Here is a 26,398-nt window from a genome sequence, read left to right as displayed (position 1 = left end):
TGGGCAAAGGAGTGCACTTCACTGCACAAGCAGCTCCCTGTCCAGATTATTTATTCAATGATACAGAAAATTAGGGTTGATCCAATTATCTCTAAAAGCTGAAATCCACCAGGACTGAACATTTGATCTACTTTAGTTTAAGTAAGGAAGGATTTCACTTTGTAAATCAGGTGCCACTGATGCCTGTCTTTACTCTGACGTGTCGCAAAAACACTGTTGGAAGAAATACACCTTATGTTACTGAAATCACTGAGCAGCCAACAACTTGGATGTTGCCCAACCACTATTTGAGCATGGGTGGTGCACCTCATTGACTGACATGAGCTTGGGGGGAAAACAGAATCTGAACGCATTCAAGTTCATTAATTGGACTGGCTGTGCTTACTGTGAACAGCGTAATGAAGTGTAAAAATACAGCTTTGACACTTACTGTGCACATCTTTCTAATGTGAGCAGGGAAGACAGTAATCAACTTTTATAGTAATATCTAAGCCGGTTTAAATTGTTCTGGAAAGCAGGTTCTGATAAAGTTTATTTACAGGAGAAACTTCATCATTAAAGTGGATGGAGTAGGATTACTCCAGCATTTATTTTTATTCAAGTAAAAGTGAAAGGCAGACATCCAACAGCTACTTGGATGTCTGTTTCCTGGCAAGAAATGAGGCAAGTACAAACTGATCACAACAGCTGAGATAGCATTTAAAAATGATGTAATCAGACAGAAAAAATGTACTAATTTACATGCAAATTCTGGTGTTTTAAAGACTAACATAGCAGCAAAGTCACAGCAAAAAAATAAAAATAATTACATAGTAACACATTTAGGGGAAAAGGTTGGTCGTTTTTTCTTTTAAATAAAACTCATGAAACCAATGCTTACCTGTTTTAATTTGTATTAGAAGTTGTTTACTGTACATGGACTTGGCCTTCAAATCACTATGGAGGTTTAGCAGATTGAATATTAAAACAACAAACCTTGTGCACAGACCAGAAGTCTCACTTTTACATATACTGCAGGTGTGTGTGCGTGTGTGACTTGTGCATTTATGGTTAAAACATCCTTGTTTTTTAATTCAGTAACATTTACCCAAGTATGAGTAGTGCTACTTCATAATAAGTTGAAGTAAAAAGTTTTAAACAGTGAAACTTCTCCTAGAAGTACATAGTTTTCAAAAAGTTACTTCCCTGTTCCTGCTGCAGAAAATCATCCCCACAGCATGATGCTCCCTCCAAATATTCAAAGTTTGGGATATTTTTTTATGACCTAATCTTGCTTTTAACTTCTCCACAAATGTCTCATCGATATGTCTGCTGTGTTTTTTGGTCTTCATGCTGCTGTTTATTCACTAATTTCCTCTAACATAATTTACATACATGCAAACTCTGTTTACTAACTTCTGAAAAGTACAAAGTCGCTGTGACTGAAAATAATTTATTAATTGCACTTTTTCATTTTCATCTGTCACATACAATCCTAATAAAAAAGGAGGATTTATAGTTGGCTGATTTGGACAAATCCAAGCAGTAGGAATACATTTGCAAGAACAGAAAAACAAAACATTTAATTGTGTTTAAGTGACAGGTTAAATTTAATTATGGTGATTACAGACAACATTCACCTTTTATTTAAACTGGGGTACATTTTCTATTAAGATGTCAGAACTCCATTTTCCACATCCATAGTAGTATAAATCATAACAAAACATAAAATCTTTTGAAGAACCCAACTTCAAGGTTAGTATTATAATAACAAACTGATGTCCAAGTTCTAAAATGAATGTGTATTTGACCAGATATCCTCCTCCAGTGCTGGCTCTAACCCTCAAAACGCACAATTTCTCGGACAGGTCTCTGATTGGTCCAAGGCCCCACGGGGGGCGTGTCCTCCAACAGTGGGTGTTTCACAAAACCAGCCTCCACGCAGCTCACCCTCTCATTCACTACGGCTTTGCTGAGTTCACTTGTTCACTCAGAGTTCTTTCCCACTTCTTTGCTGCTCTTCTCTCAGATTTACAGAAACCTTTTATCATTTTTGAGCGTGCAGCCTCCAGGTGCGCGGACGTGCACTTTATTGTCAGTAGTAGTCTGCTTTCCCCCTTTTTTTGTTTTTGAGTTTTTGCACCATCAGTTAGTTTACTTCTGCGAGTCTCTGCGCGCCTCCGACTCTTCTCTCCGGCATGGATTTAATTTGGATTGCGGGCTTCCTTGCGAGCTTCTGCGCCTGGTTTGCGTCGGCGGAGCGGCACAGCGTCTACTGGAACAGCACCAACCCAAAGTAAATATCTCCTCTTATTTCATCCTTCAGATCAGATGCATGCTCAAAAGTGAAGAAAGTGAGAAGTTTTCATCTTTAATTGCTAGCTAGCGATCCTTCACGATCAGTGTTCGAGTGCATGCATGAATAATTGCAGCAAGCCTCCTGTGGTTGTTGTTTTGATGAGTTTGGGATGGAGGCAACTGGCTGCTGTTGACATGATAATGCCAGACAGTTGGGAGTGTTTCTCCTCCCTCCCTCTCCCCCCCCCACCCCCCAACCCCCACTTTACGGCACTTTCCTTCGTGCCTTATTATTATAAGGTTGTTTATCTGCAGGTCATGACTCAACCTGTTCTCATTTAATCCGGGGTTGTTGTTTTTTTTTTTTTCATGTTTTGTTTTCGCAATCTGGGTGCGCATGTGGTGCAGAATTATTTGTGCGTTTATCTTTTTAACCTGAAAGCGAAGTTGTTAAACATTTCCTGCTATTAGATGGATGTAAAGCTGAGTTAAATGGAGGGATTTAATAAAAGCAGCGGGGATTTAAAGCCATTATCCGGACTTTTCGGTAAAGTCGCTCACTGTAGTTTTTCCACCCATTCAACAACGCAGAAAGTTTGGTTTTCCTGTTTGTGCTTCTGATTTGCTGTAAGTCGTAATAAATCAAGATAAAATCTATCCGACCAGACACGTTTCCATAAATGCACCGCTGATGACATCACAAAAGGCAAGAAGTAGCTTACTGGTTATTTTGTATGCATGTATTTGTGTGTGTGTGTGTGTGGGGGGGGGTGTGTGTGTGTGTTTTTTTTTAGTTTTTGATCAACTTCTTATGTTTACTACTCTTCTGCAAAACTGTGACAAAATATTGCAGCTATTTGAGAGAATGATACATAGATTTTTGGCTTGTTCTGCTTGATACTGATTTCTGGCTTTTTCTCACATTCCAGTTTGTACCTACTTAGATATTTCCTCCCCGAATAACAACTAAGTAACACTAAAAATGAGGAATTTGCTGCAAGCAGTGGAAAGAAAATGTGATTTTTCAGTATTTGTCCCACCGATCAAGGGAAATTGTCCAATTCAATCTCTTGCCAAATCTTTGGTGCCTTTCTAAATGTGGCACATGGACGTAGCCTCTAGGCTGACTGAAAATAGATTTGAGGATGAGGAATCTTCAGCAATGATTTTGAGCCAAGTCATTAAATGAAACCAAAATGGCCTGGTTGATGCGCTCTGGTAAGATGCTTTTTAAGCTCCAGTATTCTTTCTGCATCAGTCACTTCTTCCTCTAATAGTTTATAATTGACTCAGTCCCTCCGGTTTGCCCTCCAGTGAATGCGTTTGTCCAGCCAATGCAATCATAGCCATTCTTGGCAACACCAGGGGGAAGAAGTAAGGAAAAAAAACATCTTTCAGGAGTCAGAAAGGGAAAAGTTGTTAAGCTTAGATAAGTACTGTGAGGTCAGACTGCTTTCAGTGCCACAGAACTGGCTAGACTTGTTCTAAAGTTAAAGACGATCATTGATGTGTTTTTTTGTGTTTTGTTTTTTACAGGTTTTTTTAGTTTTGGTGGCCAAACCCTGGCTTAAGCACAATCTTATCTGATCCAAACAAAGTTCAGGTTTTAAGTGTTTCTGTGACTTTTAAACATTCACGACAGACATGAATATTGATTAGTCAGTTGGCCACAGATGGAAATTTGCCAAATTTCCCTGAATTGTCTGAAACAGTTAAGTTTCAGTTCAAATACTAAAACATTTCTGTATCCTCTTATTTGTAAAATAAATCAAAACTAAGAACACCCTCCTTTGAAGGCATCATAGAGCATATACTTTAATTGTACTGGAGTTAGCTGTGCATATTAAGATGCATAAACAGGAACATTTGACAGTTTTCTAATTACTCTGCTTTCAGAACGTGCAGCTAATCTATTGCATGTGTTCTAGTCACAACTGATCAAAACCAGAATTGGCCAGTTGTTCCTCCAAAAACATTGCAAATGAGTCCAGGAAAATCCTGATAACTTCATCTCTAGAAAGAAATAATAAAAAATCAACCCACAGAGAAGGCTGAGCGGATGGCTTCAGAGCATGGTGCAAAACTTAATGGATATGAAATGGGGTGTTGTTCCTCTTGTGGTGTCATCAAAGCAGATCTAGCATATTTGTTTCTTCTTTAATTTGCCTTCTAAAAACATAGTATTTTTGCTGCGGAAAAGCCAAATTTAATTACCCAGATGTGTTTTATTGCACGTTTACGTTCATATTTGAATTAAAAAAAAAAAAATACACCACTGGATGGCATCCTTAAGGCAAACGCAACAAAAAGCATCTGTTTCACACATTTTTTTTCATTCATGGGCTAACATCCTTTCAGCTCATAAACTTTTCCAGGATTTTTACAGGCTTGACTCACGGCCGTGTGTTGAAATATCTGTTGCAATATCCTCCCCATCTAACACAGAGGCCTAACCACTGCGTGGAGTCGTGAGGTTACTGCGTCTCCTAAATCAGGGGACGTCTTTCACACTGCGGGCCGTCAGGGAGACAGGAGGGCGTTTATGTTTCAGGTGGCAGGACGAGCAATAATGCTGCGCGACAGAGACAAAGGAGGTAACATGAAGCCTGCCCAGTAGGTCACACTACGTGGGAGAGAGATGGATTGCTCGGGGAGAAGAAATTGGAGCTCAAATCGTCGGGGTTAGGGGCCGGCCGTTTGGAATAAGCGAGGGGTGGGGGGGGCAATTAGAATCATAGTTGATGATGTCTGGGGTGAAACGGCTCGAAGAAGGTCAGGTTCAAGAAACCACAAGCAAAGTTCTGCACACAGAGACGTGCATAGCGACACACATGAGCGGGCGAGTGCAAACAGAGACTCCTGGCAGACTATCACTCAATCACACCAACGGCGTCTGAATCAATCATCCTCTCTCATCTCTCTGCAAACACCAAAAGTTCTCCCACAACCAACTTTCTCCCCATAAGGGATAAAACTGCATCGTGTAATGTTCGCAGAAAGTCCGTAATTACAGCAGCAAAGCTTTTCTCTGCAAATCAGAGGAAAGTCAAAGTCCCAGATGGAGAGGGGTTTTATTTTAATGTTGGCGTGCCCCTGCTGTGCAACAACAGTTGCGGTGCCTGTGTACAAACTGGTAATCCGTCTTGTTTGCACTTGCTGTTTTTACACAGATGACTGCGTCTCTCTCTCTCTCTCCCTCTGTCTCTCTTTCTCTCTGTCTTTCTCTCATCTTAAGCAGAGTTTCTGAATTTGTTTCATTCAGTACTTTTTCATCTTTTCATCTCCACGCTGCCTCCCCTGTGACCCGCCACTTGATCCAACGTGTTGACGTCCATCATTTCTCCCTCGTGGGTGCTCCCCCGCTATAAAAAAGGTTGTCGTTAATCAAATCGATCTGAGATTGATCACTTCGGTCCGCGCGGCCCGGGCTCATTTCCTTTTTCACAGCTTGTTTGTTCAGCAGCACACACTCATGCATATCCACGTCTTTCCCTGTTGTGCCATCGCGCCTTGGGGCCTGCTGACTTCCAAGGTCGAGCCTGCTTGAACTTTTAATGACTACTTTGTTTCAGCGTGACTGAAATCTGTTTGCATTTCAACACTTCTGGTATGTTGTCCAACTTTTGTTTCAGATTAGCTGCAGCTTAATCAGCTTTGATTCCCAGAAAATGGAGCACAGGTTCTCCCTGCCAGCACGCCGACTTGTTTTTTTGTGCAAGGGAGTGTCTTCGTGCAGAAGCTTACTCACGCCGTGACTCATGCACTCTACACATTAACCCGACCGTGCACACACATGTGCCACGCGGTTGTGAAGGTTAACATCCTCCCAGGAGCCCTCTAAACCCTGCAACTCCAAATCTGAGGCCATAATTTCCTTTTTCACACCTTCCTTTTTCCACTTTTTCCCGTCTTTTCGCTGTTGGCAGAGCATGAGAAGACCACGAACCCCACTCCCCGTCTTTTCCTTTCCTGCTTTGTACCTGTCGGCTCCTCTCTCTGCCGCTTCCCCCTTCATCCTATTTGGCACAGTTTCTTTCTCAGCTTGGCTCTGTGACTTTTTTTTTAAACTGTTTCTTTACTCACTCATGGGCTCATACACTTTTTTTTGCATCAAACCCTGCATTTTAAGTTAATTAGCTCTGATTCTGAATGTTTATGGGCCTTCCTGTACTTCCTGACAGTGATATTTACTGATAGGATTACCCTGGCTCAGCTACCAGTATTAAAGTACACAAAGATAAAAACAAAACATTTGAGATGCTCTGATCTGAATCTCATTGCTAGTATCTTATCTCTGCCAATTATTTTGGCCAATTCAAGAGGAATATTGTCATTGGATGATATAAGAACTACAAAATATGTTTTTAATCACCTTAGTCTGAGGCGGCATCAATCATTTATGTTAGAAGCAGAGGTGATGCCACACTGTGTGTGAGAGCAGTTAGCATTTTAAAGCATGAATTATAGATTTTTTTCTTTTTAAACTGCCTTTAGCATCTTATGCTGACAAATAGTCAGCATAAGACATGGTGACATAGATGGAAATTTCAGAAGGATTTCATTCAACCTTCCTGTTGCCCTCTAAAAGTCCAGCTCTCTCTTGCAACTCTAATGATTTACAGAAATGTTTCCTTATTTCCTCTGACATTATAAACCATAAAATTAAACAATGACACCCCTCAACCAGTTGGTCAGCTGGCTGAAAGAAGGCATTTCCCTCATTTTCCCTCATTTAGTTGATTGTCAAATTTGATTCATAGAGAAGGCGGTGAAATGTGGCCAGCTGATATCAGCATGTTACACTAGAATTACTCTGTAAACAGCAGACAGGGAAGAAGATATACTTTTCTGGGCAATTGTCAAACTTGAAAGCTGTTTCAAGTTGTAATTAATTTCCAATCCCTTTTTTGTTTTTTTTTGCAGAAGTAGAGTTATTTGCTTCTTTCCTGTTTTTTTTTAAAAACAATTATATTATATTATGCTTCTTTGTTTTAAACGCTTCTCTAAATGCTGCGATATGTAAAACGGTGGCACTTGTAGTTAAGCTAATTAAACCCTGAGCATCTCACACTCCCCATGCCTGGATTCAATGTGTGCAGTTATTTCTGGTATGAAGGATTTTCCTGCTATTTAACCAGTCAATGTGGCTGTTTTGTGATGCGTCCCATACAAATTGGGGGGAATGGTCTTCACAGTGGGCCACAGAGAGAGAATAGTAACTGGTGTGACCGATCGCGGGTCAGAGTTCACAGTGTGATGAAGTGGCACAGCCTCTATCGGTCTGTCAGTCATTCTGTCACGCCGGTGGTCCCTGAATGCCACTCTGCCACTCAGGCCGGCGCTCTGCCTCTGGGAAACTCTCACTCTTCCCCCTTTTGGGTTTTTTCGCTCCTTTTTTTGCCAGCTTTTATCTCAACTTTACAAGCTGTCCCTTTTCAGTCTATTATTTCCTCACCTCCAACTCTGGTTCTCAGAGAAGGGAATGGGAAAGAGCGAAGCACGCTAAGAGGTGTGGTATATATTTGTTTTATCGTTCTTGGCGCTGAGGTACTTTGCCCTTTTTCTTCTCACTTTTTTTCCCCCTCTTTCAGCCGTTTCCCTTATAGCTTCCTTCTTCTATCTTCTCATCAAAAAGCCACTTGAGTCTCTTTCCAAGACTCTCCCTGCTCTTTTTACCTCCCCGTCTACATGTAGGTTATTCTGAAGATTTGGAACAAGAAATCCCATGAATATAGTAATAATGTTAAGCCTCGGTTCTGCTTCTATATCTGTATTCACATGTGGGACTCGGAGATCACAGATAAAACTGGGTTTTCCCATTTGGCAAAGAAAGATGAAGTTTTGAACCTGACCCAGAGTGACTTCCCTGGAAAAGAAAAAAAAAAAGCATCCAGGTTTTCCACTTAAGTTTCTGATCCGGCCCTTCACCCTTCCCCCTTTGCTGGTCAGCGTTCTCTTTAGAAAATTCCTAAGTCGATCCATCTTTGTCTGCCCTCTCTCCCCCTCCTTCTGCTCTTAATCTGGCATTGTAATCTGTCTGGTAAATTCAATCTGGAGAAAATGCTCAGTGAAATGGTCAAATGGACAGTAATCGCGTCTTGTGTTGTCCCTCCCTCTCCCGTTTCAACTCTTTCTCGTAGCGTCACAGGTAGGAGGGACGTGTTTTATTGACTGCGCCACATAATGAATCAGGCCAAAGTTCTTTACACTTCCTGCAGGCGAGCTGTCGGGTCGCCACTGCCAAAGTCTGCACGCCGTCTCCTCCGTAGTGCTGAGCATCCTGTTAGCATGTTTTCCCGGGAAAACTGCGTATCCTGTCTGCACAATAAACAATACATTTCTCACACAGCCACACACGCAACGTTGAGAAGTCTGGATGCAGGAGTTGATTAAACTTCCCAGGCTTTTATGTGGGAAATGTTGGAAGGGTGAGAATATTATGATTAGCAGAGGATTAATTGTTTTATGAGCGATATCTTCAGCCAGGATGAATTGCCTGAATGTATCGTTCACCTCTGATCCAGTTTTACCCCCATAAACCCCTCAGATTGTTTAATCGCCCCCTTTTCCCATCTTGATTACTCTTCCTTATCTGTGCACCAGACTTCCCCTTTTCCTTAACCTCTCTGCAGTGATTTACAAGAGTCATGGAGGAAGAAAAATCTCAGTTACAGCTGCAATTCTTTATCATGATTCATTTTTCAATGAGGAGCAATTTGCCAAAGAAAAGTTGGATATCATCAGCAAAACATAACTGTGTTTGTTCTTGTTGGGTAAGTACAGGCTGTTGTGTAACTGAAGCCCTGCCTGATGTTTAATCCTGTAAGAGATTAATCACCACAGATGAGTTTTGTTACCACAGCTGACAATGTTTGGAGATAGTTCCCAAAAATTCAGAAAAGCATCAATGAAGTTATTTATTTTGTTGGTATTTTATAGATTAAATATGGGAAAATTTAAGTTTTCCACCAGATCATTACATATAGCAAAGCTAAAAACTCATACTTATAAACATCTGTAAAAACATTGACAAATAACATGTTGAGCTCTGGGTCCATTTGCCTCATTTTGTGCAAATCACATCATACAAAGATGCTTAATATTTTCATATCAGTTTGTTTCTCATCACCACTTTGTCATTTTGCACCTCCATTTCCGTACCAACATATTCATTATGCTTTGCATTTATTCATTTTAAAGTATTGTGTTTATTTTGAATAATTGGCTAGATGTTGGAAAAAGCCTCTAAATGCAGAAACATACATTACAGATGAGAGCATACATATAGTTTTTTTTATGGTAGACTAAATGTGAAGATTTAGACTTTTCAATATGTCTCAGTCGTAAGAACATAAAATTAAAACAATTTTTGTACTAAATGTCCTGTGGGAAACAATTTTTTTTACCTAAAGTTTTTGGTTCAAAACAAACAAATCAGACTGGTACCAATTGAGATGGTTATAAAAAGGTCAAATCTCACCTATAATTTAACTTAATTCACATGTTCTTTCCTGAAGATTTACACCATGCAATACGCCATGCTTTTATTCATATTGCTTTGGATGCTCATGGAGCCATTAAACACTTACAAGACACAACCTCCATCCATCTAAAGCAGCTCTGAACAACCTCCTGCTGATAACACTGATTTATAACCACATTTATTTGCAGCACATAATGGCCAGGTTTTAGAGAATCACTTTAAATCACCTGTTGTGAAAGCGGGTACAAAACGAGGCCCTGGGCAAAGTCATGTATTGTCTGTTTGAAACACTCAAACTGCGACGCAACAAAATGGCAAAAAGGGGTGAAAGAGCCGCATGTTTTGAGTTTAGTGAAAATCACTTTAAGAGTAGAAGCATGGGAATTTGGGCATCAATGGGAATAAACAAGTGGTATCTCAATTTTCTTCTGTTCAATTCAAAACTGCAACCTCTATTCAGGACACTGTCTAGCATTCAATTGCCCCAATAAATAAACATTTGCACAAATCAGAGTCTGCAGGTCAAGCTTTGAAGGCCAGTAATGGTTTGATTGGTTCTTTTCTAATAAAGGTTTCAAGCTGTTTTGAAAGGCAAAAACGTAAAAGAAAAAGATTTAAATTGTAGACATCAATCCAGCAATTTGGTTGTATAGCCATTTGGCTCCTGAGAGATGTGATGTCAATGCTGACCTTTCTGCTGTGGCCTTTTTATGAAGTACAAATGGATGTGGGACTAGTTTGAGACAGTTGGAAAGAGCACGTGCATTTATCTGAGCCGCTTCAGTACCAGAGAAGAAGTCAGTCGCTTCCGAGCTTTGTCATTTCGCCGGGTGGCAAAAGCAGCCTGGCCTGTTCATGCAGAAATGCAGCTGGAGTGACCAATGATGCACTCAGGAGACAAAGGTTGAGTGGCAGGCAGGGGAAAGCAGATTGAGGGGGATGACAAAAAGTCACGCGGGGCGGCAAAGGGTGAAAAGATGGAATATTATGTTAAGGGGGGGGAGTCGAGAGAGCTCACTGGACATTTAGGCTTGGCGCAAACTCTCTTCACACTCCAAATGGCGGACCGGAGAGAGAGCCGCATATTTGGAATACCACCAGGACAGGTTGTGATTGGCTCAGTGAGTTTGAGGTGGGGGGGGGACGGGGTTGACATGAGGATCTGGTTTGCTTATTGAGCGATGAAAGACGGACAGAGTGTGGGAGGGGACGGCCGGCAGTGATGGATGAATGGATAGACAAAAGTTACAAGAGGAATTCGAGCTGAAACACTGAACTGTCGGATTTTAAGGCTTAATCATCTTATTAGGCAACATGTGTTTCTGATTGGAATATCTTGAAGCAAACTGCTCCCCTGTGTCCATTTTTTTTATTACTCCGTTTTCACTTTTCAGTCACGGTTTTGCAGCACCTAAACATTGCCAGTGACGTTTCCTTTGAACTCCAAAACCGTTGCGTACAGGAGTAACGCCTGCTCTTGATGTGAGGACAATAGAAGTAGGGGGTAAAAAAGCTCCAGCCTGCCTGTCTCACACATTACTTTGTCCCCTGATTTGGGCCTCGCTGTCCACTCTAAGCCCCTGTATTAAACAGAGTCTGGCGCTGATGAATGGGCTGCAGCAAAGACTCTGCTCCACCCAATAATCCAGGCCTGGATGAGCCGATTAGATGGTCCCACACATTTTGGTTCACTCATCCCTAGCTTTGTTGAGGGAAATTACCAGGAGACGTAACCCATACAAAACACAGCCCAGTTCACGATGGTTTAATGTTGCCTTGTTGAGACAAAAGGCAGTTTCGGAGTCTTTCTTTCCAACTTTGTATTTTAAGGTCCTCAGGTGCTGATTTGACAACAGCCCAACCTTTGATCCGCATCGTGGCCTCCTCACCTCAGAGGTCCGGCATTCCAGAGGGTGATAGAGCAAAGAGATGGGAGGGTGATGGATGGATAAAAGGAGGGGATAGAGGTTGAGTAGAAAGGAAAAAGGCAGACCTGGGAGATTAAAGAAGAGCAATTAGACTCCTGCTCCCAAACAACGCTCCAATAAATCAAGGATTCCTTAGCATGCAAGGAGGAAGAGAGGCCGGATATGGTCTGTAGTAGATTTTTCACCAAATTCTTGACCACTTGACATTCTCTCTCTGAGTTATCATAGCTGTTCCTTATTGGCATTCATCCTCCACCTTATCGCGGCTGAAACGCACCCCCAGATTCCTCAGAGCTGGAGCAATGCGAAACACACTCACACACACGCCTTGTCAGACATAAACAATCACACACTTAAATGTATCAGGCCGAGACAGACACGCATGCAAACAATACTCGCTGCATGCCTCAGTTCCACAAATCATCCGAAAAGAGGGGAAACAGCCACTTCTCCACGCTGTGACATTTACAGAAGCACTGACGTGATTAATAGGAAGCATCCTGACTTGAGCAATATGAATAAATCAATGCATCCCACTTACAAACTGAAAGGAAAAATTCTGGAAGAGGAAAATAACAAGGGACCCCCAAGTCGGCGTGAAAGAAAGATTTGTCAGGGCGTTGGAGAGTAAAGGTGGCGGGTTTTGACATTGTTAGCTTAACTTCTAAACACAGGAGCCAACACTTCCTTTGAAGGGAGTTACTCCAATCAGTTAATTAAGCTGATCATGTGGAACGTTTCAATGCCGAGGCGCTGGACGGGAACAAAAGGCAGTGGGATAATTAAAACTGTTTGCCATTAATAAAAGGCATTAGCCAGCCTCCCCTGGTGTGCATTCAGACACCGTTCTCCCGTCTGAAACATCAACAGAGACTCCGTATGAAACGGCCGCATTGATGAAGCACGAACAGAAACACTTACTGACGGGGGAACATCAAAAGCCATTCCCGACCGGAGCCCTTTGACCCGCCTCGCCCACTCCTATTCATGCCTCCCGTCTCCCCCGCTCAGACTCTCACCCTAAAAGGGTTGGAAGTGGGGAGCAGGAGGGCATAATTACCCCCCTCCAGGGTGACTTTAATACCTCTTTTTGTGTTTTTAATTGCGCCCCCCTCCGACCCTCTTTTGATGAACACATCGCAACCATACCACAACCAGTCGGTAATCAAGGTGTAAGCAGCTAGTTTGTTGGGGGGATGATGGCTCTGTCATGGATAGCGCATACAAACCTCGCTTGTTTGACTGTGTTATCGATTCAGCTGCAATTGAAAGTAACAGCGGGGGGGGGACACTTTAGCGTCGATCTAGTAAACAGAGTGTGGCAGGCAAGCGGGAGATAAGCGCTGAGCTTTTTGGACCGTGGCAAAATGATAATTATTGTTCTCCCTCTCCACAACTTGGCTGTCGCGTACTGTTATCGGCACAGTTTGCTGCTGGAAGTTTCAGAACTGTACTAAAGAAGCCTTGTATTCAAATGGTGGCTTATCTGGCCATCAGCAGCAAGGGAATGCAGCCATGCGGAGATTGGTAAACCGATTCAAGGGGGAGGGGGAGCCGGGGCCCAGAGCCGGGAGCCATAACGTCTATCCTGTTACCAGGGGGTATCAGGAAGACCTATGGCAACAAACAACCTCGCTGACTAATGAGCGACTGGTGCCTGTGCATGGGCCTGAGCACTTTGATCGTTAGTCACACATATGGAGCCTGTCACTAAAAACCCCACCAAATGCTACTTGTTACATCCGAAAGGGTTTATGAGAAAAGGCAGAATTAACAGAGAAATATATACTTGGGCTTAGCGCCCCGAAGGCTTTTGAGAAGTCATAACTTGCAAGATTTGTGGAGAAGATGGCTAGCTCTCGTTTTTTTTTTTTTCCTCTTCCAAGCTCTTGAAAGCTTGACCCTGCATTCATTCACCAGCCACTTTAATGGGTGGTAGTTGAAGCCAACTCGCTGAACTTTAAACTGAGCTTCGGAAAGAGGAAGGAAGGGGATTAAAGTGAATGTGAATGCATCGCTGTTGCAAGATGAGCTGGTCTGAGTGTTTCAGTGGCTGTAATGTTGTGATTTACAAAGAATAGTTCAAAGAGAGAGTATATCTAAGAAGATGCAGTTTTGTGGAGGAAATGGTTGATCTCAGGAGTCGGAGGAGAACGGGGCTGATTGGTATGAGACGATAGGAGAGCAGCAGCAGCTCAAATAGCCACTTATGTAGAATATCGTCTCTGAATGCACAACAAGTTGAATCTTGAAGCACATGCAATGAAAATTGAGAAACTGAAGCTATGATCTGAATATGTGCACCAAAGTTTAACAAAAAGTGTTAAACTTTCAATCATCCTTTCTGATCATTTCTGATCAATCATCCTGCATTGGACTGACGAGTCAGGCTGCTGGTGATGTAAAGATGGGGGATGTTTTAACTACAACTGAACGACATTTACTGGTGCATTTCAATAAATTAGACTATAATTGAAAAGTTATTTTTCAGCAATTCAATTCACTAAGCGAAACGCATAATATGGATTATTTACAAACAAAAGGATGTTTTCGAGACCGCTTATAATTTTCTGCTTAAAACCACATTTAATTTGTTAAAGTGAGAATGCTAGATCAAACAAATGAAACATTCTGAATGCAAAAAATATGTTGTAAATCTGTCTTTAAAAGGTGGTTTTCCTCCCACAGGATTCATATTCTGATTTACTAAGATACACCTGAGGATGCCACCTGTTTTCTGATGACTACTTCCTGCAGGATAGCACACCAAGTCAGAAAGTTTAAATGATCTCCAAGTGGTTTACCGAGTTAACGGTGCTCCAGTTTCCTCCACAGTTTCCTAATCTCAGTGCACCAGGAATCCTCTGGGATGAGGTGAAACGGGAGATTTGCATCAGATATGTGCAGCCAAAACAATCTGCAGGAATTGCTTGATGCTATCGTCTTAATACGAACCAAAAAAATTTCAGGAATGTTTCAGACACCTCGTTGTCTGCCTTAAACCAGAAGGGGGTTCAAATAGTTGATAGAAAGCTGTAGCTAAAGAAGTGGATTATAATTCGTAGATATATTGATGCAACAGTTGGTTGTCTGTTTTTTCAGCTTTCGAAAACCCAATCCAAACCCAGCTCGTCACAAAAGCAACAGAACTCTATACTGTGCTCGAAAGCTGTTAAAATATTTAGGTCTGTCAAATCTCGTCCCTCCTTCGGGATTCCCTTGATACCTCAAAACAGTAAGAGACGGTAAACTGATCCACATTTCATGGGGGCTGGGGTGGTGATGTACCAGGGGAGGGAAAAGTAGCTCTGTGTGGGTTTGGTGGGTGTAAATAGTAGGTAGCTACAGCTTTAGGTTGTTGATAGATGGGAATTAGTGTGAAGTGTGTGCACCGGTGTGTTACGAGCGGCCGGCTACTGCTCCTGCCTGGTGATAAATGGCTTCAACAGAGAACAGAGAGCTTTAGCTGTGAGCCACCCTTGGAGTACTCACTCAGTCAGGAGACAAAAGTGAAATACCTTTGGTGGCAATTCCCTGGAGATAAACTCATATCTCTGAAAGATGAACTCGGGAGGGAGAATCATAGATTGTTGAGATATATTGGAGTTAAACTCTTGTACTCAGCTTGACTTTTTTGTATTTTTCCAGAGTGCAGCAGGCTAAAAATCCATCTTTTTTTCTGCAAGGAGGGGAAAAAAGAAAAGGTTTTGGTGAAGACTATCGTAAAGAGGGTGGAGGACTGAAGGGAGGGATTCATGGAGGGGAGAGAGACAGTCTGACTGTCTCTGTGTTTGTAATGAGAGGGAATGTGATGGAAGACAGTTAAAGCCTATCACCATGTTGCATGTTCGTTCAATTTGGCTAATGAATGGGTTAAAACATATGTTTCTGTGCCCCATACAGCTTAGTGTGTCTCAATCGTGTTCTGTACGTTAACTGATTATATCATATCCTATTTAAAGAGGGGAAAGTACTGAGCTCTGCTTGTGTGGTTTAATGCCTTAGATGTTCTTTGAGGGTTCCTGATTTTGTGTTGCATAATCACCAGCAGGATTGCTGAGAATGAACCACAAAATCTGTGATGAACAGAATGATCTCTTGTCTTGATTACGTATTCTCTCTGCATGTCTCTTAAAATGCGCATTATGACTCGAAACAAAGTTTTAACCATTAGATTTTTTTTTGTTTTTTATTTTACTGGATTCACTCTCGCACCTCAAGCATCGACTGCATCACATCCGCAACACTGGACGAAAAATATTAAACTTTTTTTTCAGATTTGACTAAGTTTATATAAAAAAGGATGTTTATTGTGCTTGGGTATTTTAAAATTATTCTAAAAATCACAATTCTTAGCTGAGGAAAAAAATGTTGGAAGCTAATTGTGGCATTAGCATGCTAATAGTATGCTAGCTGGAACTGGACAGCGTGGTTTAATTGCTTTTGAGGGAAAACACTATTTAATGTTAATGTAAACAGTAATTAAAATTAAATTTAATATGAAAATATATTTTATAATGCATGTTTCATGTTTACATTTTCTCTTACTGGTAAGATATCGGGAAGCTATTGCTTTTGGGTAATTTTAAGTCTGGAAAAAAGGCATCGACTGCAGCTGTAACCATGTTGCAATCTTCAGTAAAAATTATGAATGGGAGGAAATTAAATACAAACATGTTTGCTTTTTTGTCTTTTTTATAATTGCATATAAATAATTAAGCATTGGATACTTTAATTGTAGCTTAAGTTTTTATATTACAACTTACTCTTTTGTCATTCTTTTACATATTTTAATTTGTTAAATGAACATATATGCTTATCCCAGCTGTGATCAATTGCCCTGATTACTGCTGGGATAAGGGCAATATTCAACAAATAAGAAATGTTATAATTAACTTTTGTTTGGCTTTACCATGCTATTGCAGCATTAACATGCTCATGCTGGCATTGACTTGATTGTTCTTTTACTGCATAATGAAATAAATTCATGGTAAATTATAGAAAGGGGGGAAAAACTATTTTTGAAAGTTTAAACAATAAATTTTGGCTCCTCTTTGGGGAATAAATGATTTGAACAAAGTTATTTTTGTCTGTTTGAGTGCATTTTTCCATTATGCATTCTGATGCTCCATCCCTGAGGTGTTTGTGTGTAGCCTTGCTGCTGTCGATACTCATCTCTTGTCTTGACGGGCTAACTGACTGCTAATGTTTCTTTGTAAACATCATTCAACTCCTGGGGGACGCGGGATCGATGCGCTCTGTGCCAGCTCCTGGCCCAGCAGAGCTCAGCAGCTCCCTCACGTTCATCCATATTTATGTGCAGGTTCTCAGCAGATTGCCGCTTCTCCCGGTTTTCCCTTTTAATTCCACCTGAACATACTCATCTTCTCGGCCCAACATCCCCTCTTTGTCCCACTCTACGTCTCTCATTCGCAGGCTGCTCAGTCTTTCCTCTGATTTCCCTGTCGCACATTTGACGTTCGGCCGATCAATATATAATCACAGGTTTTGAGGCTTACATTTATCACCCCTCCAGAGCTATAACTACGGTTATCAGTCTCCTGCCACTGGCGTAACCTTCCTCATCCTTCCTCTCCCCCCTCTGCAGGTTTCAGCGGGACGACTACGCCGTGGAGGTGAAGCTCAATGACTACCTGGACATTGTTTGCCCTCACTACCCTCTGGGCGAGGTGCCGCAGGTGGACGCCGAGCGCTATGTGCTGTACATGGTGGAGCGTGAAGATTACGAGTCCTGCAAGCCCCAGTCATACGACCAGATGCGCTGGGAGTGCAGCCATCCATTTGCCCCTCACGCTCCAGAGAAGTTCTCCGAAAAGTTCCAGCGTTTTACTCCATTCACCTTTGGGAAGGAGTTTCGTCAGGGAGAAAGCTACTATTATATCTGTAAGTGCTGTTATGGTTTTGCTTTTTGTCTTGTTTTGTGCGGAAGTAGGTTTTTGACTTTAGGCATGAGCTGCAGGCCTTTAATCTGCAGCAACAATGTAGTGGAAATGTTTGATTTTTCTTTGATTCCCCTGAATGCCATGACATTATTTGGTATGTTGGGTCTAAACACAAAGCTTCAGAAGTTCAAAATGTTGTCAGTTTTTAAGGACTTGGTCATAAATGTTGGGGTTTTTTCCCCATAAAACATTTAAAAACACTCCTAAAATCCCTGCATTGCTTTTATAAGGTTTGAAAAACCATGGAATTTGATTTAAACTTTCTATGTGTCTGGATATGTTTGGAAAGTTTTAAAATTTAAAAATAAAGTTGAGTAAATAAAATACAATCTGGAGGGGGGGGGGTGAGACAACTTCCAGTCCTTGACTTACTACCTAAAAGTCTGAGATTTGTAGGTCTGATTAGGAAACTTGATATTAACCAATCAGCTTAAAATTAAATATCGCAAAAATATTTTAAGTCTGCTCTCTGTAAGGCACTGTAAAAACAGATGATGACATATTCTAAAGTATGTTTTGCTCTAGTTCACATTGTAAATAGTTATAATGTAAGCCTAAGGAGACATTAAAACCGTTATCTTAAAAGGTTAACACAAACTCTAATCTCAGGGTGGCCCCGAAAGAGGGTGAAATTAAAGTTAATGTAATTATTCTCGAGCTGAAATCTCGGCCCGATAAGAAAGCGTGACTACAACAATCTCCGTGCACCAGCTGGAGCGTAGTGTTCAGCTCTTTGAAGCTTATCGTGTGCAGGCTGTTGGCATAGCATGCGCCGTGTTTGTCCTGCTAGACCGTGCACAGAACTCGTGCAATTTTGTCACCCTTACCACGGTTGTAATTAGACGAACGGTGGGACGAAACTCACTTTGCCCGGTCGCAGATGGCCTCCCAACGCTTTGTTGCCAAGAATTTAAACGTGTGTGTGTGTGTGTGTGTGTGTGTGTGTGTGTGCGTGTTTGCACGCTTGCGAGCATGAAGGTGGATTAAAGGGGAGGATAAGTGCATTAGTCTGGATGTTAATGCCTGTGTCGTTGTTTCCCCATCTTGCCTTCTCCTCAGCCAAACCTTTGCACCACCACGGCAAAGAGTGTCTCAAGCTGCGGGTGGACGTCATTGCAGCCGATGGTGAGTTCACCTACATCTCCTTGGTCTGGGGACGGACCGAAGCAGGGGGTCTAATCATGCTTCTGTTTCTTACTCAGGCTCCCAGGAGGCCAGAGTCGCCAACAAAGGTACAGGCGGGGGTGGAGCTGGAGCAGGGGGTGGTGTTCACAACCCTTCCAACAGACCTGCAGGTACGCTCACCAGTCCTCTGTGATGCAGTTTTTGAAAAATAAAAATATTCAGACCACTTGAAGTTTTTACACATTTAGTTCATTTTCAACACTTTCTGTGTACAAAAGTCTGGCGTCCTGCTGGGAGGCGAACCACTGCAAACAGTTTTTTATGAAAGAAGAAACAGAGGGTAGTGAACTCTGAACTCTGGCTAGCTTTTGTGTTCCTGCAGGAAAAACTGTATTCTCACAGCATGATGCTGTCAACAACATGTCAAATTGCGAAGCTGATGTATCAGTGGGACTTTTTATGGCTTTCCTCTTGCTACTCTTTCCCAAAGACTTGCAGAGTGTGCAACTAATAGTTTCTCCCACCTGAACTTGCTTCCTCTACAGCTCCTTCAGAGTTAGCATGAACCTTTCGGCTGCTGTTTTGCCACAATCTTGTCATTTTTGGGTGATAATTTTGATAACGTTCTGTGTTCCTTGGTCCTCATGATGATGTTTGTTTACTAATGTTCTCTTTAAAAAAAAACCTCAGAAGTGTTTATGCTGAAATTAAATGAGCCCAAGGTGAACTCTTGTTGCGAATTTAGACTTCTAAGGTAATTGTTTGGATGTTATTTCTGGCCATAAGATAAAAAGGGGCTAAATACAAATACACACTACACTTTTCAGATCTTTTTTTTTTTTTCAAATACATTTGGAAAAATTTTATATCTTTTTACTTCCACTTCAAAATTATGCACCCCACCGTGTTCGTCTCACAGAAAATCCCAGGAGATTGCATTGAAGTTTTGAGGTTGAAACTTTGGTAAAATGTAACAAAGTTCAAGGAGTCTGAAACTTTTCTAAGGCACTGTAATTCAGGCTTAGTTTGAGGAAGATATGGGGGTGTAATCTTAATGTCTTTTCTTTATTCTCCTTCTTCCAGCAGATGACCCTGTTGCAGTCCTTCCAAATGTCCAAAGTGTCCACTCTGCAGCTGCGTCCACGTCGCTCTCGGTCGTCTCATTGCTAGTCCCCTTATTACTTTTGTTACACTGAAAGGAAGCGAAAAGACTGACTTTTTTCAGGGTCTACAGTGAAGACAGTCTGTGGGGTTGGAAACCACAGACTTAAAATAAAAATATCACCCAATGCTGGCCGCTGGGAAAGACTTTCAGAACTTGTAAAGTACAGATGGACCCTCATTGAGCATTTGAGACAAAGTTTTTGTGCTTTTGTCTTATTTTCCAGAAAATCACAGTATTTTTTATTATTTTTTTTGGAAAGTCAAGCCCTACTTGAGTTGCATTTGTCTGGAGGGCTGTGCAACCAAGTTTTTGCAGGACACATTGCTTCTTAAACTATGAAGAGGAAGAAGATCTCAACGTGGATGAAGAACAACCAAGAGCACAAACACTAACTTGACCATCTAGGATTTGGATATCTGAACTCGAGCCAAAGATCAGCCCTCTTTCTAACTTGTACACTATTCCACCTTTGAGTATCGTGTACTGATTTGTCGTGTCATCGTTACCGAGTGCTGTTGATGTCTCAAGCGATTACTTTTCTCTAAATGTAGCATTCGTACACACAGGAGCTGTTCTCATCACCACCATCCCTTTGTGGACCATGTGCTTACACACTGTAGCACTAACAAACACACGCAGCGGCTTTTAGAAAGGCTTCACACACCGGCTACGACGACAAGCTTTCAAAATAAATCACTTTTCGGATCCTTTTCTGCAGAACATGTGACGCTTAGCCTGCACAATTCAGCTGAAAAACAAAGCAATCAGCAGGAAAATAATAAGCTTGGCTGCATATCTGAGCATATTCTGAAACGAAGCGCCGTTTAATTCAATCTCAGCATTTCATCAAATTTATTTGGTAATATTTACCCCCTCTACGTTGAAGGATTCCTGAAATCTATCATATTGTGAGGACATTTCTTTGCCCTCTTCAGGTGGCCTGTCCAGATTTTAAGCTTAGTCATTACGTTCCAAACACCTAAAGGTTTTTGGAACCATCGTGCCACAAAAGCTTAAGTTTAGACATTTTTCCAAAAGCTTCTTGATGTTTTTTTGTCACATGTGGAAGCCAACAGCTCTTTGCATCCTTTCCTGATCAGGTTATGTCTGCTTTGTTTTATTCATTTTGGTGAAATTAAAATCTTTTTGTAATGTTCCTGTTTTTCCACGCTCTCTCAAATGATTGGCGTCTGCTGTCGCTGTAACATAGTGCATCTAAAATGCTCCTAATTGACATCTTGTTTTGTAAGCCTCTCTGCAAACTATAACTTTATCTAAGCGATGCAAATGTCAAGAAAATCCTCAAATTTAAAATCCATTATTGTTTTTAGGCAACCTTTTTATATTTACTCTCAAAAATAGCAATAGTTTCACTTGAACTGTGCAAGAAAAATGTCAGATTGTCTGTGGAAAAAGTTTAATCTTGCCGTTCTAACAGGGTTGTGTGTGTGGAGGCCTTTCGGGAGCCGCCGCAGTTCGAACACTGACACACACCGCCACCTGATGCTGTGTGAACACACACTACATCCTTTTACGTGTACATTCTGTGAAGATAATTTATGGCATTTTTTGCAGCTCAGAAGTTTTACTGTACATACCTTGTGCTCACTAAATGTAATGTTTACTGATGGCGATGAGTGCCGGGGGCCCGGTATTTGTGTGAAAGGGGATGTATATGCGTGTGTGCGTGTTGAGCTGAAAATAGGAGAATGTACTTGAGCTGTGGGGAGTTTTGATTTGAAAGAGTGTCGAGACAAAATGTTCTGCAAATAGCAAAAACACTGAGATGACGACGTGTATCGAGGAGAGGCTGGTCTTCTCCGTTAGCTGGGTGAAGCCACTGTAACGGTTAAACTCTCTGACATGAAGGGCTGGTTGGAAATCTTTCTTTGTGTTGTAGTTTTTAGATCTCTCACATGAAAAATAAAATAAAAAAGTAGTCACCGGTTCGCAGCAGAACAGGACACGGCATCGAACGGAGTTGCTAAGCTCATCTTCAAATGACCAGAAACGACAAAGCACAACAGTGTATGACTACCATCTTTTTTTTGTTTTTTTTTTTTACCTGAACTCTCGTTGCCTAATTTTGTACATGTGTAAGTAAGAGAAGTGTATAATATGTCCATATGTGTATATAAATATAGATTATATTAAAAAAAAAAAAACCAGTTTGATAAATGTGAAAAATTTTCATGTGAAATAAAAAAAAAAGATATTTTTGGAAAATCAGACCAGCTTTCTTGTGTTTATCTGTGGCTGTCATAGCAATACTGTTTCAGAGATATTCCAAATGAATGAATGCATTTATAGCTATTACTTTAAAAGTACGAATCCCTAAAACTTTGGATTCTCACTGTTACTGCAGCAGTTTAAAATAATCCAAGTGGATCTCATTATATTAGAATATTTAATATTTAAATGGTGTCACAAAAAAAGGAAATGAGCTCATTGTGGCTACCAGCTAATGAAATTCAAAATTTAGTTTGACATTAGAAAATAACACCAATCGACAAAGTGTTTATAATTATAATGCAGGGGTGTTGAACTCGTTTTCAATTTGGGCCACATCAAAAATCTGAACGTTTGTTCGTAAAGGGGTGGTTGTACCAGAATATATTGATGAAACCAATTAAGCTGTTAAAATACCAATAAATAGTTGTTCCTCCAGGATTAAAACCACAGATTTTGTGGTGCCAATTCAGAAATGTTTGTAAGGAATTTTTAGATTTGTGCTAATCTATGGTGGTAAATGTGACTTTTTGTTACTTCCTGTATTGATCACAGACTATAACTTGACATCAAGTAAGGCTGAGGCAGCAGCCACTTAAACTCAATGTCTTTGACCAAATTCGAGAAAATTTGCAGTAAAACCAGAAAAAAAAATGCAGAGACTTGTTGATTTTGTGTGAATTTTGCAGATTTGTGAAAAACTGGAAGGACGTATTGATGTAATTTGGAGTCTAGAGCCACATAAAAAGCTGCAGCGGGCCAGATTTGGCCTTGTGTTTGACACGTGGTATAATGCATACGTATACAGATAAAAACAGATATGGGGCACTTAAATTGAACAAGTTAAACACATTTCACAGTCAGAGACACAAGTGAGGCACAGCTGTGCATGCGGAGCAACAGCATATCAACATAACTGCTGCAAGAATAGCTTTAAAACACTCGTGACAGAGAGACCAGAGGGGTCAAAGTGTTGGTGCGATCAATTAATTACAGCAAGGTGCAAAAAGGAGAGCGACCAAGTGTGTGGGAACTGCTCAGACTGAAGTTATATCTTCCATCTGTTCACAAGAACCGCCTGGAATGATGTAATGCGAGCTTTGGCGTTTATCTCAAAGCACAGCCTTTCCTATTGCCAAGAACATGGCTTTAGACTCTTAGAGCAACACTTGAAAACACAGAAACAAATCTGAGGAAGCAGTAGTGACACTTCGTTTTCTCCTTGGCTGAGCTCCTCTCGCAGCGTTAGTGGAGCACTCGACCTTTTCCGATAACTTTACAAAAACGGCGAGGAGCAGCAAACGGATTACCAGGCTTCCGTAGCATCGGTATAATTGGGCCGTGCAGGATTACCGCGCCACGTAGAGCACATATTTATCAGCATCCAGCCATGGCACATCGCCCTTGGTTAGACTCCTAATGGGTCGGGGAGTAAATATTCATGACAAAGAAGCAACACTGAAACTTCTCGAGTTCGTCCTAAATGAAATAAAATCCCTGTTCCTTTGGAACTGATGTGATTTTGGGTTAAAAAGCTCTCAGGAAGCCAAACCCATTCTTCCTTCTGATTAGAGCGGAAAGATTTCCAGAGGAGCCAATATCAGAGATAATGGCTCCAACAACCTGAGGTGACAGGAGGCAAATAGGATCAAGGCTGAGGCCGGGAAACCACAGAAATGGGCTAAAACACGGAGAGCCAAGCAGCGTTTACCATGACCTGCAAATGCACAGACGCGACCTCTCCGCACTTACTCTCTCCGCGCACTCACACCTCTGCGTCTCTCCGGGTCAAACACTTTTTTTTTTTAAATCTGAGCTACATGACAAGTCATTGTTCTCCTCCCATTCCCAGGGGAACTTTACGGCCATGACAGTAAAACCAGCTGCAGCGCCAAAAAAAAAAAAAAAACTCCGGTGCCACAGTTTAATGACTCCCCCGTGTTTTCAGAGAGGTGCTCATAAATTGTGACGGTCGGACAGGCCCCTCTTAAACTGACCCCTGGAGGAGGCGCGGTTCAGCGGACGATCATCAGGAGGGAACCGTTCGTTTTATTTACGCGCTCCTCAGAACACTGACCTGTGTGAATGTGGACAGCAAGTGTGAAATCTTTTTACGCGGCAGTAAATGTTAGGAGGCTGTCAGGCTGAGAACATGAGCGATGTCTTACAGACATACAAGACGAAACGCTATATCGTTTAAAAATGAAGGAGCATGACTTTTTTTTTTTTTTAAGGGTTTGGGAATTGTCGATAGAAAGAAACTTCACTCTTTCCAGCTTTTTTTTTTTAGTAACTATTTATGGAAATAAGGATGTGCAAAAACAGACGCCAAAATATCTCTGGCCCTGTTCATAAACGAAGAAGCTATAATAGGAAAACACTGTGTGGAAAAAATTAAGTAAACTGTATTATATGCAAGTAAGATTTGATTTTACTTTTGATTTTTTTGTGTGTGTGTGGTTGGTGACTGGCTTAAGTAATTGCACCTTGTGGGGAAACCTGTGCATCTTGGACAATGACATGTCAACCTCCTGAGAAATGTCCTTCACTCAGCCAGATTCTCAGAAGGTGTTATATTTTTGCATTGGACTGGATCCTGCAATTATCCACCGCCAGTCGTCTGCTGTGGACGTTCAGGACTTTATTTGGTCCTTTTGTTCCCATGAAAAATCTGTTGGTTTGGCTTCTTCAGCTGAACTCCAGCGTAACACTTCGCTTTGAGCTCGTTCTTACTCCCACTCAGCCTACAGTGAAGCCTAAAATGCGTTTTGAGCATTTTTATTGTTCCTGTTCAGTATATTCTAATCTTGTAATGCAATCTGTAAGCATTAAATCTGTGGAGTCTGTAGAAAAGTGTAGTTTATTGTGTCTTTTGTGATAACCCAGCACAAAGTAAAGCATAGTAGAAGAACCTATGTTTGGAACAAGTCTCTTCCACAACACATGTGGGAGAAGCTGCTCTGGTCAAATGAGGAATGAATAAAAACTGCAAATCACACTGAAAACAAATTCCTTGTGACAGAACAAAGTGGTGGCAGCATCATGCTTGGGGATGCTGACTGAGCTTGTGGTATTTTGCAACAAAAAAAAAGCAATTAGAGAAAGTTTCAGTTTCTAGATTTGTAAATCTGGTATCTTACTGATGAAAATATACAAATCATGTATCGTTTTTCTTCCATTTTGCAACGAAAGACCACTGTGTTGGTCAACGGCATCAGATCAAAATAAAATTCATAACAGTTGGTGATGAAGTGTGAAGAAGTTTCCGCCGTATTAATAACTTAGCTGGTGACTGTAACAGTTTTTGCTGGACAATAAATTGACCCAGAAATTGTTGCGATAAACGATAATATTATTGTCTTGAGTCCATTTTCAAGTGATATAATGGTAATGACATGATAATACAAGAACACATTTTCAAAGATCAAGATGAAGATTTAACACACAAAGTGGAAAACATTTTACATTTCCAAAATGAATAAACAACAGAAACAACAAATAAAATCAATTGTGAAGCCTCTGCAAAGAAAACCAAGGGTTAGTTGATACCAGAGGAGCAGACTGAAGACTTTTGTCATCCAGTTTTTGTTGGAAAGAAAAGGGAGAAAAGAGGAAAAAATGCTAAATCATGCAAATGGAAATTGGCTTGTTTTAATTTATCGCACGATTAATCGATTTATTCCTTATTGCAACAGGCCAACTTTGCAGTTAACAGTGAGGGTTGAGAGGAAATCAAACACCCTACAGCAGCAGATAAAGGTTTTAGCTTGAGCGTACAGCCTTAGTGCAATAACTGGGAGAGAAAACCCTGACCCCATGTCTCTGTGTATCATTTAGGTTGTAACGGAGCCAGAGCTGTGAGCCAGTGGTGTGTGTGAGACCGAAACCTGGGAGGCAGCCATGGAAGTTACGTTTTCCAAAAGCAGCAGGTCCATCACTGCCTCCTTGCGCTCAGTCAAATCTCCTATCAGCAGGACGCATGATGACCGGTCCCTGTCCGCCTGCCAGCGGATGGTTGATCTCACAACAGCCGGGATGGTCTGACTCAGAGGACCTCTGACAGCTCACCCGGTGCCTTTGTAGCTCTTTGGAGCATTTATAAGCAGCCATGCTGGACTGAAAAGAAAACCCAGCATCCTGTAAGCATCACAGCAGCTGCTCCACAATAGCCTGACCCAGAGGTGACTTTTTTCCAGCTCTGTTTGTGTCGTTTTCATGCGCTGGTGAT

General features: G+C 41.3%; 1 protein-coding gene across 2 annotated transcripts; it reads left to right on the top strand.

The window, feature by feature from the left end:
• The first annotated feature begins 1,919 nt into the window (after positions 1-1,919).
• Positions 1,920-22,119, top strand: efna1a (ephrin-A1a). Of its 2 annotated transcripts, none has more exons than XM_007561494.2 (5): positions 1,920-2,275; positions 17,297-17,592; positions 18,711-18,776; positions 18,854-18,946; positions 19,860-22,119. In XM_007561494.2, the coding sequence occupies exons 1-5, from the start codon at positions 2,178-2,180 to the stop codon at positions 19,970-19,972; spliced, it is 666 nt and encodes a 221-aa protein (XP_007561556.1). In that variant the 5' UTR covers positions 1,920-2,177; the 3' UTR covers positions 19,973-22,119. The 2 variants fall into 2 exon arrangements, with proteins under 2 accessions (XP_007561556.1, XP_007561557.1); XM_007561495.2 differs by having other exon boundaries at positions 1,921-2,275; positions 19,863-22,119.
• Positions 22,120-26,398: the final 4,279 nt, after the last annotated feature.

This window comes from Poecilia formosa, unplaced genomic scaffold (genome assembly GCF_000485575.1).
Source record: "Poecilia formosa unplaced genomic scaffold, Poecilia_formosa-5.1.2 Scaffold127, whole genome shotgun sequence".
Lineage (NCBI taxonomy): Eukaryota > Metazoa > Chordata > Actinopteri > Cyprinodontiformes > Poeciliidae > Poecilia > Poecilia formosa.
Note: the sequence above shows the minus strand (reverse complement) of the source record. Positions and strands in the feature narration are given on the sequence as shown.